This window comes from Phaseolus vulgaris, chromosome 6 (assembly GCF_051622355.1).
Source record: "Phaseolus vulgaris cultivar YP4 chromosome 6, ASM5162235v1, whole genome shotgun sequence".
In the NCBI taxonomy this organism is placed as follows: Eukaryota; Viridiplantae; Streptophyta; class Magnoliopsida; order Fabales; family Fabaceae; genus Phaseolus; species Phaseolus vulgaris.
The window spans coordinates 29963342-29979110 of record NC_143503.1 but is presented as its reverse complement, the minus strand read 5'-3'; the positions used below and the strand labels follow the sequence as shown (position 1 = coordinate 29979110).

General features: G+C 30.6%; 2 protein-coding genes across 5 annotated transcripts; both read left to right on the top strand.

Annotated features, from left to right (window-relative positions):
- The first annotated feature begins 6080 nt into the window (after positions 1–6080).
- On the top strand, positions 6081–9354 carry MS5 (Tetratricopeptide repeat (TPR)-like superfamily protein). The gene is made up of 5 exons (XM_068639964.1): positions 6081–6492; positions 6803–7015; positions 7363–7511; positions 7607–7675; positions 7769–9354. The coding sequence occupies exons 1-5, from the start codon at positions 6286–6288 to the stop codon at positions 9006–9008; spliced, it is 1878 nt and encodes a 625-aa protein (XP_068496065.1). The 5' UTR covers positions 6081–6285; the 3' UTR covers positions 9009–9354.
- A 1096-nt stretch (positions 9355–10450) lies between these two features.
- LOC137832013 (histidinol dehydrogenase, chloroplastic) lies at positions 10451–15439 on the top strand. 4 transcript variants are annotated; one of them, XM_068639963.2, is made up of 13 exons: positions 10451–10767; positions 10848–10900; positions 11002–11074; positions 11554–11655; positions 12060–12161; positions 12279–12350; positions 12422–12484; positions 12628–12669; positions 12975–13034; positions 13145–13255; positions 13964–14134; positions 14653–14743; positions 14934–15439. In XM_068639963.2, the coding sequence occupies exons 1-13, from the start codon at positions 10570–10572 to the stop codon at positions 15209–15211; spliced, it is 1416 nt and encodes a 471-aa protein (XP_068496064.1). In that variant the 5' UTR covers positions 10451–10569; the 3' UTR covers positions 15212–15439. The 4 variants fall into 4 exon arrangements, 2 of the variants coding, with proteins under 2 accessions (XP_068496064.1, XP_090159600.1); XR_016521529.1 differs by having other exon boundaries at positions 10452–10767; positions 13150–13255; XR_016521528.1 differs by having other exon boundaries at positions 10452–10767; positions 13135–13255.
- The last annotated feature ends 330 nt before the right edge of the window (positions 15440–15769 follow it).

Sequence of the window (15769 nt, the reverse complement as noted above, 5' to 3'; positions counted from 1 at the left end):
AATAAAATAAAAAACAGTGAGTATGATGACATAATTCATATTTCATTATTTAGTAAATAAGATAAAATATAATGGTACTTATGTTCTTTTATCTAGTATTGTCATATTTCATTACTTTTCCTTTTTTTTTCTTCAATCCATGTGGGAAACACTCTATTTATTCACTATTCATTTTTTTTATTCATATCTAAAATTATCTAATTTACTCATCACAAAAAATATAAATAGAAAATTATATGAAAATCATAAATGAATCCAATTTTTAAACATTTTTTATATGATCAAAATTCCTTTTCAAACAATCTTCTTTCAAAATATTATAAAAAAATATAAATAAACAAAAATCGAACAAAAATAACAAAATAAAAAATATATATATTAAAAGAAATATTTCTTTCTTTCTTTATATTAAAATCAAAGAAGAGTATAAAAAGTATATAAATATTTTCATTATAGGTCTAATTAAGTAAAATAAAGAGATAATAAAGGTTAGAATAAAAAAAAAGCTAAATATTTATATAAAGTAAAATAAATAAGAATTTGAAAAGATAAAATTGATATTAACTTTTTAAAAATATTTATATGAATAAATAAGATATGCATCCATAAAAATTTATTAATGGATGGATTGGATCACATTTTTCTGAAATAAATAGGACTGAATTGACTTTTTACTTAGATCAGGGTATATTAGTAAAAAAATTATTCAATTTATTATAATTGGGAATAAAAAAAGTTCAGGCTCAGCTTTTCAATCTTAATCCATATTGAATTCAGGGTTGTGAGACTACAAAATTTGTAAATAAATTATTGAAGTTAAAAGTATAAATTAAGAAACAAGCTTTGGTAATACATTTTTTAATTTATTGTTTGTTGAACTTTGTTGAAAAGTACAAAATACCCAAAAATTGTTATGTCTTAAATCATAAAACAAATCTTCAAAATAGTGTGTTGGAAAATATGTTATGTCATTTTTTTATTATAAGACTGAAAAAAAAAACCATGTTTCCTACTTTTACTATTATCCCCAATCTTAGCCTTAATTAAAGAAGATTTTGTCCTTACCAGTGTGAAGTTCAAAATCTTTGAAGAGGAGTATTAAGAAAGAGTAATTGACGACTTTGTCCCTCCAATATTTTCTGAATAATCAACTCCTCACACCAATCACTATTTTGTTGAGCACAGAAATGAACTTGGATTGTAGAACCAATTTGCAAGCGGCAGAACTAGGTTTAGATGAAACTATTGCTAGAGTTTCACTTATATACACTGCTGTATATGTACATGTATTGTAACCTACACTTAAATTAAAATATTAGAATACGTTACACTCTTTATCAATTAATAAAAAATACAATAAAAATAAAAATACAATGGGAGATAAGATTAAAACATTTTAATGAGAAAAAAATAAGGTATACTTGCCTTTTTTTCTATATTTAAAGTTAATATTTAATTTAATATAATATTTTTTTTAAATCAATTTGATCTTAATAATGTAGAATACCAAACATTGATTTGCACACATGATTGAATAAGTTATAGGATTTGAAAAATGAGAAAATAAGGAAGAGAGATGTGACGGAGACACTGACTGTGGTGGACTTAAGGGTAGTGACGACTATGATAATGGAGTCATAGAATTTCTTGAATCCTTGCTTAATTGATTGAAGCATCACTTATAAATTTTTGTTAAGGTGTGATGGTTTGATTATTTCACATTGACCATTGATATCAGAAGGTGATAATATAGAATAAATTTTATTTTAATAATTAATTTTATAAAATTGAAAAAGTATATAAATTTATTTATTAAGATAATGTCAGAGTTATATTAGACAATATATTATAAAAATATTTGTTAGGATTATTATATTACTTCTATTGTATTTTTATCATATCTTTGTTAAATTGTAAATAATTTCACATTTATATATTTATTTATGTATATAGATAAATATTTAAAACAGAAAAATGGATTGATAAAGTTGATAATATATTAATATTATTAGTTTGAAATAACCTAATTTGGTACAATTAAAATAATCACTCAAATCTTATAAATAAACTGACACTTGTATGTATATTTTGTTTATTAATTACTTACTTGTTACATTATCATTATTATACACCACATCCTCATTTTATTAATTAATTAGTTAATTATGCATTCATTACACTATTAATATTATATAATGATTTTAGGGGTCAAACGTTTTTAGATATACCTGGACCCACCATGTTCTAGTACCAGTAAAATAATGTCAATAACACATATAGACATAAAAGAACATATTGAAAACAAATTGGGTTATACAAGATCACCACACCCCTTGTAAAAAAGCATAGTTATATATAAACAAAGTGCAACTACTAGTTATCATTCCACAAATATTTTTCATTTTGATATTTTTATCTCTAATAACTATTTATCATTATTGACATAGTGTACTTGTGTTGGAAACTTTAGAGAAAAAAAACTTTTTAAAAATATTGTTTAGTAAAATAAAATAACATTAACTGTTTTTCTTAATTATCACAATAATTAGTTAAATTTATTTGCATTTAAGTTAGAAAAAAATATAGGGATTCTTGGTATGTAATATTTTTTTTATGCCAGTGGTTTTAATTTTGTAAAAGAAGTCACAGCATTTTTAGGAACACATTATTTATGATAGAAGATTATTAGGTATGTAAATCAACATAGTTATTCATCAATTATTCAAACTTGTAAATGTCTAATTTCATTTGGATAACTAACAAAATGCATATCAAAATCTAAATAAAAAACAATAATTAATAAACAATACAAAAAAGAGAAAATAAAAAATAGAAAAAAAAATATGGACAAGAACTAGAAGGAGATCGATACAGGAAAATGTTTGGAATTTGATAGAAAAAATATTTTATTTTCAGTTATGATTAACTTTGTAACAAAAAGTTAAGAGTAATAAATTCAAAAATAATATTTAGTAAGCCTTTATATAACTCAGTATTAATAAATAATAAATTTAATCCCACTATTAAAGTCACATCGGAAAAAAAAAATTATGCAAACAAGTGTTACAAACCTAAAAATTTAAATTATCATTTTTATCTACAAATACTCTTAATTGGGTTAAGGATACGAGGAAAAAAATATTAAATAAACACCACTATGATTTACACAAATTAATTTGAGTACATAAAAAAAATAAAAGTCATGATAATAATCAAAATGTCACTACAATTTATGCTTTGCTACTATCATTAAAAGACCATCTATGTGGTCCTTTGTATTACCTTCATTATGATGAGTTGGTTCTTGCCATTTTGATTCAAATACAGTGTTATTCAACATCTCTACCAAGTACAACTATACAACATTCATCCCATGTTATTGTCACAACTATTGTTATGGGTAATTTTTAATAAAAAAAAACTTTAATAATAAATTATGTGTGGATTTATTTATTAATTTAAAAAATATTAATATCATTTCAAATAATTAAAAAAAAGTTTTTATTGAAAACTATATTCCATTAACATTAATCAGGTTTATTGATCGAGAGTAGAATATTAACATGTTGGATAAAATATTTTAAAAAAAATTAATTACTATTTTTTATAACTCCCTTAAAGAAGGATAAGAGGAGAGTAGGGGACTGTTTTTTTTTTTTTTTCAAAATAAAATCCAATACATTAATATTAAAGGGGTAAAAGAACTTTATAATAAATTTAGTAATGTGAAAGTAGATAAATTCTTCCTACACACTATGGGAAGGACTACACCACTCATGTGTTTTATTTTTATTTTCTTTCTCGTCCAATTTACATTTTCTCAACCATTGAGTTTTTTTATATTTTACTTGTTTTCCTTCTCTGGGTTTTTCTTCACTTCAAGTCTACTTTTTTCATTTTCTAGGTTTTTTTTTCCCACTTATCATATATTTATGCTAAGATTTTAGTTAGGAATTGTTCAATCGACCGATAGGTCTTTTATTCAAAATGTTGTACAAATTGTCTATGTTTTTTCTTCACTTCACGTTTTCTCTTTCTCATTCTTTGGATTTCTCTGTGTTTTCGTGCTTTCCCACTTATCTTATACCTGTGCTATGGTTTTTACTAAGAATGATTCAATCGTCTGCTAGGTCATTTATCCAAAATGTGGTACAAAATATCTAGGTTTTTTCTTAACTTCACTTTTACGTTTTCTCTTTCTCGTTCTTTGGGTTTCTCTATTTTCTTGCTTTCCCACTTATCCTATATTTGTGCTATGCTTTTTGCAATAAATGGTTTCACTACTTTTACCCATAATGTTGTACAAAGTGTCTATGTTTGTTCTTCTAATAGATGCTTTTAACATTTTTTTGATACTTTTGTTAAAGCTTTTTTCGACATGGGTTTCTTTGAGTTATTGTAATGTTACGATGACACATGTTACTTTGTTTGATTTTTTATATAATTATTATTCTAAAATTATATAATAGTAAATTTCCATATATATTATTATACATATTATTTGTTATTATTTTAAAAACATTTAAAAATAATAAATTTATATAATAAATATATTATTTTTTTAAATTAAATCACATGTGTTGCAACATGGTCTATCCGTTTGTCATGATCTATCCGTGATCTTTTATATTTTTTTGTCAATTTGATTTCTAGGTATACCATTTCCAATTATCATTCTTTCATCTATTTTTGTCTTTCACTAACTATTTTCATCTCTTATTATATGCATGATTTGATATTGTGCTTTGAAATGATATTATGACTATATTTAAAAAATTATAATTTATTTTTAAATTATGATTTTATTTAAATAAACCAAGTCCTTTGCATAGGCAAAGTACTAGTATTGTTTTATTCTTAATGAGAGTTACACCATCTATTATGTTATTTTGCTTATTTTTGTGTTGGAGAGCACTTCCACACTTATTTGTTGAAGATTAGATTGGTATTGTCACCCTACTTAGGTTCTAGAAGTTGATAAAACATATTTCACTTTTGAGTTGTTGTATTTTGGATTGGGTAATTTAGAAAATTTTCAAATTACATCATTTGGAAGATATTATGTTTTATAAATAAATTTTCGACTGCATAATCCATAACATATTTTGATATTTAGAAGTACTTTTTAGATTATGAAATTCAAAATATATTTAGAAAAAAATAACATATTTCAGCTTGTGCAATCTAAGTGATATATTTTGGAATACAAAAATATGTATTTTGGATTATACAATCTAAAATATAAAAATAACAAATATTAACATTCAATTTTGTAATCCAAAAATATGGATTCTACATTATGGAATTAAAAAAAATGAGAGGGTAGTTTTGATATTTTCTAAAGTATGGGGTGTAAAAGGAAAACACGAGGGTGCAGGAAGAATTTGGCCTAAAGGTAAGTTGAAGAGTTATATAGGAGTACTTCTTCCTGCACCTCCATACGTTATTCTGTCACCCCATAATTTTTGTATTAAAAAAAATTCATGCTGTAATATTATGGATTATGTAATCTAGAAGTCTTTTTTCAAATTTGTAATTAGCTTTCAGATTATATAATCCGGAAGCCTTTTTTCAGATGCGTCATAAGTTTTTGAATTACATAATTTCAGAGTCTGTGGTTAGTTTTCGGATTACATAATCTAGAAATATTTTCTAATATAAAATTAGTTTTTGAATTACATAATCCAGAAATATTTTATAATATAAAATTAGTTTTTGAATTACATAATTCAAAACTATATCCAGATTATGTAATCCAAAATACCATTTTTAAAAAATATATTATGGATTACATAATCGAAAGTTATTTTCGAATCTGAGATTAACTTTCAGATTATTTAATCCGAAATACATATATATATTTTTTTAAATTGTTATAAATCTACAGAAGTAACACAAGAAGAATAAAAAAATATTTCCATGTTTTGTATGGGGTGACACAATAACATATGGAGGTACAGGAAGAAGCAGTCGTAATATAGGTCCAACTGTGAAGCCCACATACAGAAGATAAAACACTGGCCCAATAATCCCAACGGCTAGTAATTATAAAACGGCTACTCTCTTTTACAAATTTTTCTTCCACCTTTCTTTTCTCGTTTCGTTTTCCTTTCACTTTCTATCGTTGAAGCACTCATTGCTGTTGTGCTTTCCCACTCTGTTAAATTGGCTCTCTTTCTTTCTTTCGCCTTCACACCCTTCAACTAGAAGGAAGAAGAGGAAGTGGGGTTCTCTTCTGTTGAAGAATTTAATCTTGTTCATCTGGTTAAGAAAGTTCTTGTCACCATGCTGTTTGAAAGAGGCTCGCCGGCGAGGTGCTTCGTGACGCCGCCGCCGCCGTCTCCATGGAAGACCATAAGTTCACGCTCTCCCAGTGTGCCATTTTCAGAGAGAAAGAAATCACCGAACTCTGCGAATAAAAGTGATATTTTTCATATAATTCACAAGGTTCCTTCTGGGGACTCACCTTATGTCAAAGCCAAGCAAGTTCAGGTAACATATTTTTTTCTTCTTTTTGTTGTTGTTGAATTTGGATGCTACTTCTTCTGGGGGTACGTGCTGTTCTTGCTTGTTCCTTCACTTCTTGGTCCTGAGGTGTTTTTGGCGGGAAAGAAAGTTTTTGTACCATTTATTTTCTTTTGTTTCTTTGGTGTTTTCTTTTTTGTTAATGAATATGATGGAATTCGAGGGTCTAAGTAATTAAGACTCACAGTGTTTTTCCAGTGTAAAGGGATTCATTGGTTTGTTTTCTTTCTTTCATTGGTTTTGTGTAGTGACTTTCAATCTGATTTTTCATTTTCAGTTAGTAGATAAGGATCCGGGAAGAGCAATTTCCTTGTTTTGGGCCGCCATCAATGCTGGAGATCGTGTTGAAAGTGCTTTGAAGGATATGGCCTTGGTGATGAAGCAACTGAATAGGTCAGATGAGGCAATTGAAGCTATCAGATCTTTCCGTCATCTTTGTCCTTCGGATTCTCAGGATTCTCTTGACAACATTTTGGTTGAACTGTTTAAGGTAAAAGCTGGTGGATCCTCTTTTATTTGTGGTTGCTTTTTGTGTAGTTAACTGAACCAAACTTTAAACCGCTTGTGTATGTTGGTACAATCTTGAATAGTGGGGGTAAGACTGTTGGTGTATGTATGTTGTTAAACCTCACATAGTGGGATGAGATTACTGTTGTTGACTTGTTGGATGTATGTTGGTACACCTTAACTAGTGGAATAAGTCAATTATTGTCGTGTGTATATTGATACACTAGTGGAATATGATGACTGTTGTCGTATGCTTTTACGTATGTTGGTACACCTCAACACCTAGTTAGACTCAAGACTATAATTGTTGTGTGTATGTTGTTGATACAGAGGTCGGGCAGGGTTGATGAGGAGATCTCTATGCTTCATCACAAGTTGAAGCTAATTGAAGATGGCATAACCTTTGTGGGAAGGACTACAAAGCAAGCAAGGTCTCAAGGGAAGAAGATTCAAATAACTGCTGAGCAAGAGATATCGAGGTTTTTCTTTTACATCCGTGCTCTTTTGTCATTTTACATCAAGTTTATGGACCTTGTACCTTTACTTGACTTTGAATTTCTCTCTATTCATGTAGGATACTGGGCAACTTGGCCTGGGCTTACTTGCAAAAAGAAGACTATAAAACTGCTGAAGAACATTACCGGTGAGCTTTTTAAGATGCAATAAAAAATGGACTTTATATTTTGTCTTTTTTACTTTGAAGAGAAAAGTAACAGTTCCTTATTTGGTTTTACAGTAGAGCATTGTCTTTTGAGGTTGATAGGAACAAGCAGTGCAATTTGGCAATATGTTTGATGCATATGAACAAGATCAAAGAAGCAAAGTTTCTACTCCAGGCAGTACGCACAGCTACAAAAAATAGAAAGATGGACGAGTCGTTTGTTAAATCATTTGAACGCGCTTCTCAGATGCTAGTTGAGATAGAGACATCATCATCAGAGAATGCATCATTTTCAATGACGACGAGTTTGCCTCAGTGCTCTTCACTAGGCTTTGAGAACTCAGTTAGAAAGAGCTCTGATAGAGTTAAGAGGACAGAAAACCAGTCTGACAAATCTGAGGGGGATGTATCTCATGCCAGGAGGAGATTGTACCAATCCCCTGATCCTGGTAGAAGACACCTGAATCTGTATGTTCCCACAAAGCCGAAAAGATGTTCATGGGGCTTTAACAATGGATATCGAAGGGGAGATTTCCATTCAGATTCTAAACCTTCATCTGGGACTCCTCCTAATGAAAAGCATGTCACAAGGACGCTAAATTTAAGAGAAAGTGGTTTGTCTTCACCTGCCAATGAAAAGTGGAGGACAAGTACACTGGAAGATCCTGCTATTCGAAAGAATAAAGATACAAAAGTAATAATCTCTGATTTGTTGCACACTTTGAATACAGAAGCAGTTGTGGAGTTTACTGAGAAGGAGAAATCTGCTGCAGGAGACAGTAGCCATAGATCTATTATGTCAGAATCACATGCCATGGTTGAGAATGGTACCGATGACTTTGCTTCAGGAAATGGAAAACCACACGAGAAGAAGAGTTGGGCAGACATAGTAGAAGAAGAACAAAACGAAGAGAATGACTTCTTTAGTGGATATATCAATTTTGATGGTGAGAATGGTGCAGAAGTGTTTAATGATGAAAATGAAGACTCCAACATAATGTATCAAAGTCCTTGGCCACAGAATCAGCCTGAATGGTCAAGCAAAAAGCTTGAATCATTGGAACAGAAAGATGGATACCATCCATCTGGGAGTGTCATTTTGTCAAGGAATCCAACAGCAAGGCGTTCTCTGTGTTTCAACCCGGAACTGAGTTCAGAATCAGCCTATGCCATTCGCACATCAAAATCACCAAAAAAAGCTTCAAACTTGGAAAACCGGGACACATTAGTAGGGGAGAAGAAGCTACCAAGGAAGAGCAGGTTACAAGTGTTTCAGGATATTACTCTTTTCCCTGAAACCCCACGATTTGCCTAAGATTTATTTGTCTCTACACAAGTATCCTTATGGATGGAGAAGGATCACATTGTTAAGAGTTATTGGTTTAATTACAGGATCATGGATCACATTTATTGAAAGAATTTGTCCATCAATGTAGCTAATTCTTTCATTCAAATAATGTTTTATTTGTAATAAGTTCTGTAAATCCATGTTCATCTGCCAGAATTCTGTAAAATAGTTGCCTCTGGTATTGAAACTGGAAGAGAGTGCCTATTTCTGGTACACTCAAAGATTGTTCTTCAATTTTCTAGTTTCATTACAGACACTATGCACTGCTCCTTCTACAATCAATTGAAAAAAATTGTGCTTCTCTTTACACTCAGATCGTTCTTCAATTGTCTAGTTTCATTACAGACATTATGAACTGCTCTTTCTACAATCAATAGAAAAAAATTGTGCTTCTCTTTGTTCCTATATTATATATTAGGATTTGTAAAATATTTTCATGCTTTCCCTAACTTCAAAATAGTTTCTTTCTCTAGTGGTGCATTGTGAAACTGGAAGAATGACTACTTCTGGTACACTTCAATATTTGCTTGCTTTTCAATTGGAGTTCATCATTACTAATAATTATGCACTGATCCTTCTCACGATCAATGAAAGAAAAGTAGTATGCATTGATCTACATTCTCTGAAAAACCACTTTTTTTATACCTTTTATAATGCCCATTACCAGTAAGAACAGAACCATGCAATTTTGATAATTTCAGTATCTTTTTCATTGTCTGTAGTGGTTTCTTATTTTTTTAAGTGAAAGTTTAAAAATATTTACAGTGTAAAAAACATTAGAAATCATTCCACCATAATTTTTTAAATTATATTTAAAGTGATTTTTGTTAATTAATAATATAATTTTTCCTAGTGTTCTTATAGTGTTTTAGAAACAATTAACTTTCTTCTTCTCCATTCAGTCTCTCGAATTTTAAGTGACGTCTTGGACTTATGAGTTGTGGATCAACTTGAACTTGTTTAAACTTGTAATTGTCGTACCTTATAATTATTGAATATATTTTAAGCGTTTGAGTCTATTTATTAACTTTTAACAAAATATTTTCTTATTTCATTATTTATTTATTTTAGTTTAACTTTTATTATGTTGACAATGTTTCAGCCCATTTAATTAGTCAGTACACAATGTATTAAAATTAAACCCTTAGAATAACTATTATAACATTAAAAAATTTAATTGTATATTCATTCATAATTGAATAACAAAATAATTGTTTATACTATCAGTATATTTTTTTTAGATATTCTTTTGATTTTCGTATAAAAATAAAATTCACACAATCTTTTTTATTTTTCTAAACTTTTCAAGTGATGACAAATACTAAAATTTCTGTAATCAATACTTAAAAAATCATCACTAAAACACCAATCATTCTAATTAGTTTAAAACTTAAAAAATCATCACTAAAATCAAGAATCACTCATAACCTTAAACGGAAGCGAAGACACAAGCGAACATAGCAGAGTGGTCTCTCTCACTCAGTCCAACTCCGACCACAAACAATTCAACAACGTTGTTTCCACCACAATGGAATCTGCGCTTACAGCTTCTAACTGGAACCGTTCTCTGATTCGAATCCAAAACACTAGGCCGCGCTTCGGTACCACGCGCCCCACTGTAATACGGTGTTGTATCAACTCGTTTCATTTGTCCAAACTCACTCCCTCTGAGCTTCAGAGCCTCAAGAGCCGACCCCGCATAGATTTCTCTTCAATTTTCAATGTGGTGAGTAATGGGTTATCCTCTTTCCCTTTCCTTTCAGATGGGTCACTCTAATTTTTTTTCCTTTTCTTGCCCCTTTTCAGGTTAACCCCATTGTCGATGATGTTCACAAAAGAGGGGACGTTGCAGTTAAAGAGTTCGCCTCTTCTTCTTTGAATGTCATCTATGATCTTGTTCTTGTTTGTGTGTGCTTTGTTAACTTCTTTGCTTATGTAACTTCACCTTTGTGTTTTGTAGGTATACTTCAAAGTTTGACAAAGTTGAACTTGAGAAGATTGTTGAGGCTGTCTCGGAGCTCCCTGACCCTGTGGTATGTTTGTTTCAATATGCATACCTTGTCAGGGCATGTTTGAATTGAAAAAGAAAAGTTTTTGTTTTCATTATTTTTCTTTTACTTTTAATTATGAAAATCTCGCCTTATTGTATTTCTTGTTTTCAACTATTTGTATAGAAAATTGTGAAAACACTGTCAACCAATTAGAAATTGTCATTCATGACAAGTTTATTGAGTTTTTGTAAAAACTACTTTAGAACTCTACCTAGATTGGTTGACAGCACTAAACTCTCTCAGTGCATAGGAATTGATCTTTAACTATTTCAAATACAATTTTTTGGAAAGAAATGAACAAAGCAAAAACAGAAAGTCTCTCGGTGCATAGGAATTGATCTTCAACTATTTCTCAGTTTTTTGGTTGAAGATGTGCCTTTTATTACTATCCACTTTCTGTTTTAGTGATGTTGGTTTGGGGCAATTATTATATTCTTGGTTTTGTTCCTTTTGTTTTGCAGCTTGATCCTCCCATTAAGGAAGCTTTTGATGTTGCCTACGACAATATTTATGCATTTCATTCTGCTCAGAAGTCACCTGAGAAAAGTGTTGAGAACATGAAGGTATGTCTATGCTCTTGCTTATAGGCTGGCTAGGTTGGGTGGACAACCAGGGGCTTAATGTTTCAAGGCTGCATTGACACTGAGCATAATTAAACTTATTCTTGTGTGTTATTGAGTCAAAATATGAAATATCCGGCGTTATGATCTAGTTAATGTAGCTAAGTCTTGCTGCATTATCTAGGAATAGTTAAATAATACTAGTACTGGAAAGATAAAATGGATATATTATCTTTTTCAGTTGTGATTATGTACTTTTTCTGTCCTTTGTAAATCTCTATTCTTTGATTTTTAAAAAAAAAATTATTATGTCATTTCATTTGGTTATTATGCCTACTTGTTTGTTTGTTCTTGTGTTCTTATTATTACCCAATTTATGTGAATCTTGAGTTTTCTGAAAATCCCAGGGAGTCCTATGCAAAAGAGTTGCAAGAAGTATTAACTCCGTGGGTCTTTATGTTCCAGGGGGAACTGCTGTATTACCTTCAACAGCTTTGATGCTTGCAGTTGTAAGTTGAATAATATTCAGTACCTCTTATGTCTTTCCATATTGTATAGTTTTGATATTGTGTACTTGATATTTATCTTGCCCGATTTAGCTGATGGTTAATTATTTTGTATACCAGCCTGCACAAATTGCAGGATGTAAAACTGTCGTTCTTGCAAATCCTCCAACTCGGGATGGCACTACATGCAAGGTGTTTATCTATTTTGTATGGAAGTTGTCGTTATGATGTTCTTCTTGCTCTGACCAATGTTTTTTCTTCAGGAGGTATTGTATTGTGCAAAGAAGGCTGGGGTAACTCACATTCTCAAAGCTGGAGGAGCACAGGTTTGAAACATGATAATATAAGATAACATTTATCTGGTTTTGTCATCTGAATCTATTATCGTGATATTTATCTTTATTCTATATGTTTGTATCATTCTTTATAAATTAAACCGTGATTCATATGCCATTTCTCTTCATTGTAGGCCATATCTGCTATGGCTTGGGGAACAGAAACTTGTCCAAAGGTGGCTAGCCTCTTTTTGACCCATCTTTGTTGTTTGCTTCTCCATGATAGTTAATGGATTCAACTGTATCTCTTATTATTTGTTTTCTCTGTATTAGTAATTTAGTATATCATGTTCAAATAGCATTTCTGTTCATGATTTTATATAGTGAAACTCATTCCATGATAGATTATCAAACTTATCATAACACCCCTTTAATAGATTATGTAATCTTGTGACTAAACTGTACTTAAAATGCAACTAAAAAAAACTTTATACTTTTTTGATAATTTTAATTTTAATTGTGAATGTGATGAAATTTGCAGGTTGAAAAGGTTTTTGGCCCTGGAAACCAATATGTCACTGCTGCAAAAATGATACTTCAAGTAACCATGTTTATATTACATTAAAATATACGATCTGTTTTCACTATTACATTTCGTTTGTTTAATCTTAAATCTTCTTCATTTTTTTACGTTTTGAAAGTCTTCTGCAGAACAGTGAAGCCATGATTTCAATTGACATGCCGGCTGGCCCATCTGAAGTTTTGGTCATTGCAGACAAGCATGCAGTTCCTTCTCATGTAGCTGCTGATTTGCTCTCGCAGGTTTAATAAGTTTTAAAATAACTCCTATTTTCTTTACTTGCAAAACATTATTCACCAATTCTCATTCATTATGGAAATTTGTAATATTTCTTTGTCATTAGCTTAGGAACAAAATTCATGTTCTAGTATAATTTGTACATTATTATAAAAACTTTTATTTCTAGTTTCTACATCATGATGTTAGTTTTTCAAAATTCAATATAGAGAGTGAACTCATAATACCTGTGACATATAGGAACTAATAATTAATTGAAACCGTATCTGGAAAACAACCAAATTTATAAACTAAGGAGATGGGGTATTGAAGCATTTGTTTGTTTGTTAAGAATCTGATTATGATTTAGGGTTCTCTTAGTCGCCATTGAAGGTACAAATACACTACACTAGAGTATAAATATGGAATACTTTTTCTTCAATTAAGGCTAAATCTGCAAAAACTTAAAAGCATACATAAACCCCAAATGACAGTACCTCCTTAAACAAGACCCAAAACCTGCAAAAAATCCAGCACTGATTAGAGACAGTATATTAAAAGTTAATATAATGTTCAAAATCTCAAACAAGCATGCTTCTCCATCATACTGCCAAGATATGACTTGAGGTTGATAAATCATCCCTTTTTGCCTGCATGCATACTTGAAGATGATTCATAACCTTTTAAGCTTCTTGTATACTGCCTACGTATATACTTCTAATTACAATTTTCAGGCTGAGCATGGCCCAGATAGTCAGGTTGTTCTTGTGATTTCTGGAGATGGCGTGGATCTGAATGCTATACAGGAGGAACTCAGCAAGCAGTGCCAGAGTCTTCCTAGAGACAAGTTTGCCTCAAAAGCTCTGAGCCACAGTTTTATTGTCTATGCGCGTGATATGCTTGAGGTCAGTCCTGTTCTCTTGTTTCTTTCTTGACCTACTAAAAGCAGAGTGACTTGATTTGGATTAAGAAGTATCAAGGTAGAGAGAGAGAACAATTTCTTCGGAATAACTACACCAGGCTGTTAGGTTTACGTGCCTGTATTTACACATTGCACAGCCAGTGTGATTATGCATAATATTGATTATACTTGTGTTGAGGAGCGATATAAGCTAGTCAAATTATCTTATAAACCCTACAGTGGTTTCCCAAACACACTCTTATTGTCAAGAGAAAATCAAGAGAAGAATAAGAAAGATGACTCCACCCCAAAAATACAAAATAACTTATTATGCACCTCTTTAAATGTTAAGATGATCTCTTGATATGTCATAACTTTCTCTGAATTATATCTTCAATTATTTTTCAATCAACTAATAATTTATAATTATGTTCTGAATCTCCTCTCACGTGTTATGTCTCAATTCACCTATAACATTATTGTTGGATTTTCAAAAGTAAAAGTTAGCTTAACATCTTTCAGGCTATCAATTTCTCAAACTTATATGCACCCGAGCATCTAATTATCAACGTGAAGGATGCAGAGAAGTGGGAGAGTTTTATTGAGAATGCAGGTATGCCTATGGATTTTCCTTTTGTTGCTTCTTTTTTATTGCGGATGATGGGCTTTTATTCCTTGTAAAAGTTACTCGTGTCTGCAATCTTAGAGGGTCAACTTCCTTTTTGATAACCTTATTCTGTATCCTTCTGAGGGCATGACAATTCAAGAATCCTAGATCTAAATGTTTGTCACTGCCTCTGTAGGTTCTGTTTTTTTAGGGCCTTGGACTCCTGAGAGTGTTGGTGATTATGCAAGCGGCACAAACCATGTCCTTCCTACTTATGGGTATGCAAGAATGTATGGTGGTGTGTCATTGGACTCCTTCATGAAGTACATAACTGTGCAGTCTCTCACAGAGGAGGGTCTAAGAAAACTTGGGCCATATGTAGCTACCATGGCTGAAGTTGAAGGCCTTGAAGCCCACAAGCGAGCAGTTACCTTGAGACTTCAGGACATAGAAGCCAAGAAGGTTTCAAGATGAGATGAATCCATTATTCTCTTTATCTCTTGTAAGCTACAACTTAGTTTTGCAAAGTCTAGGGCAATTTGCAAGATGAGATTACCTAGATTTAATTGGTATTAATAGCTTGAGGTTATCATTTCAAGTTCATGTAACTATTGTTGGATTCATGTTACAGATACGACTGCCTAATTAGGCTATCTTAGTTTTGATCAATCAATAAATGCATCCTATGCATTTGCTGGACTATACTTTATTTTTTTTTTATAACCTTGCTCGACTGTAATTGTTATCCATGGCTAATAAAGTATTAGTTTCATGGAAAACTTGTAAAGAGAGAAACCTCTAAGTAAAGAGTGAAGAGAAATATTGTAAGACTAAGGAAAATGATTTCTTAATGAGTGTCTTTAATACATATTAGAACATGTTACCATTTATTAGATTTTTTATTACAGAAAACTTAAAATTTGTACGATTTTATATGTTAATATGACAAATGCTAATTATTGTGTTAATAATGATTAACAAAATAAGAACTATAAATTATTTGTTAGAAACAAAATTATATTAAATTAAGAA

Excerpts from the sequence above, each read along its gene's own strand:
- LOC137832013 (XM_068639963.2), top strand. The coding sequence starts at position 10,570 with ATGGAATCTGCGCTTACAGCTTCTAACTGGAACCGTTCTCTGATTCGA. Across the intron at positions 10,768-10,847 it reads TCTCTTCAATTTTCAATGTG|GTTAACCCCATTGTCGATGA; the intron begins GTGAGTAATGGG and ends GCCCCTTTTCAG. Across the intron at positions 14,744-14,933 it reads GAGTTTTATTGAGAATGCAG|GTTCTGTTTTTTTAGGGCCT; the intron begins GTATGCCTATGG and ends CTGCCTCTGTAG.
- MS5 (XM_068639964.1), top strand. The coding sequence starts at position 6,286 with ATGCTGTTTGAAAGAGGCTCGCCGGCGAGGTGCTTCGTGACGCCGCCG. Across the intron at positions 7,512-7,606 it reads GCTGAGCAAGAGATATCGAG|GATACTGGGCAACTTGGCCT; the intron begins GTTTTTCTTTTA and ends CTATTCATGTAG. Across the intron at positions 7,676-7,768 it reads ACTGCTGAAGAACATTACCG|TAGAGCATTGTCTTTTGAGG; the intron begins GTGAGCTTTTTA and ends TTGGTTTTACAG.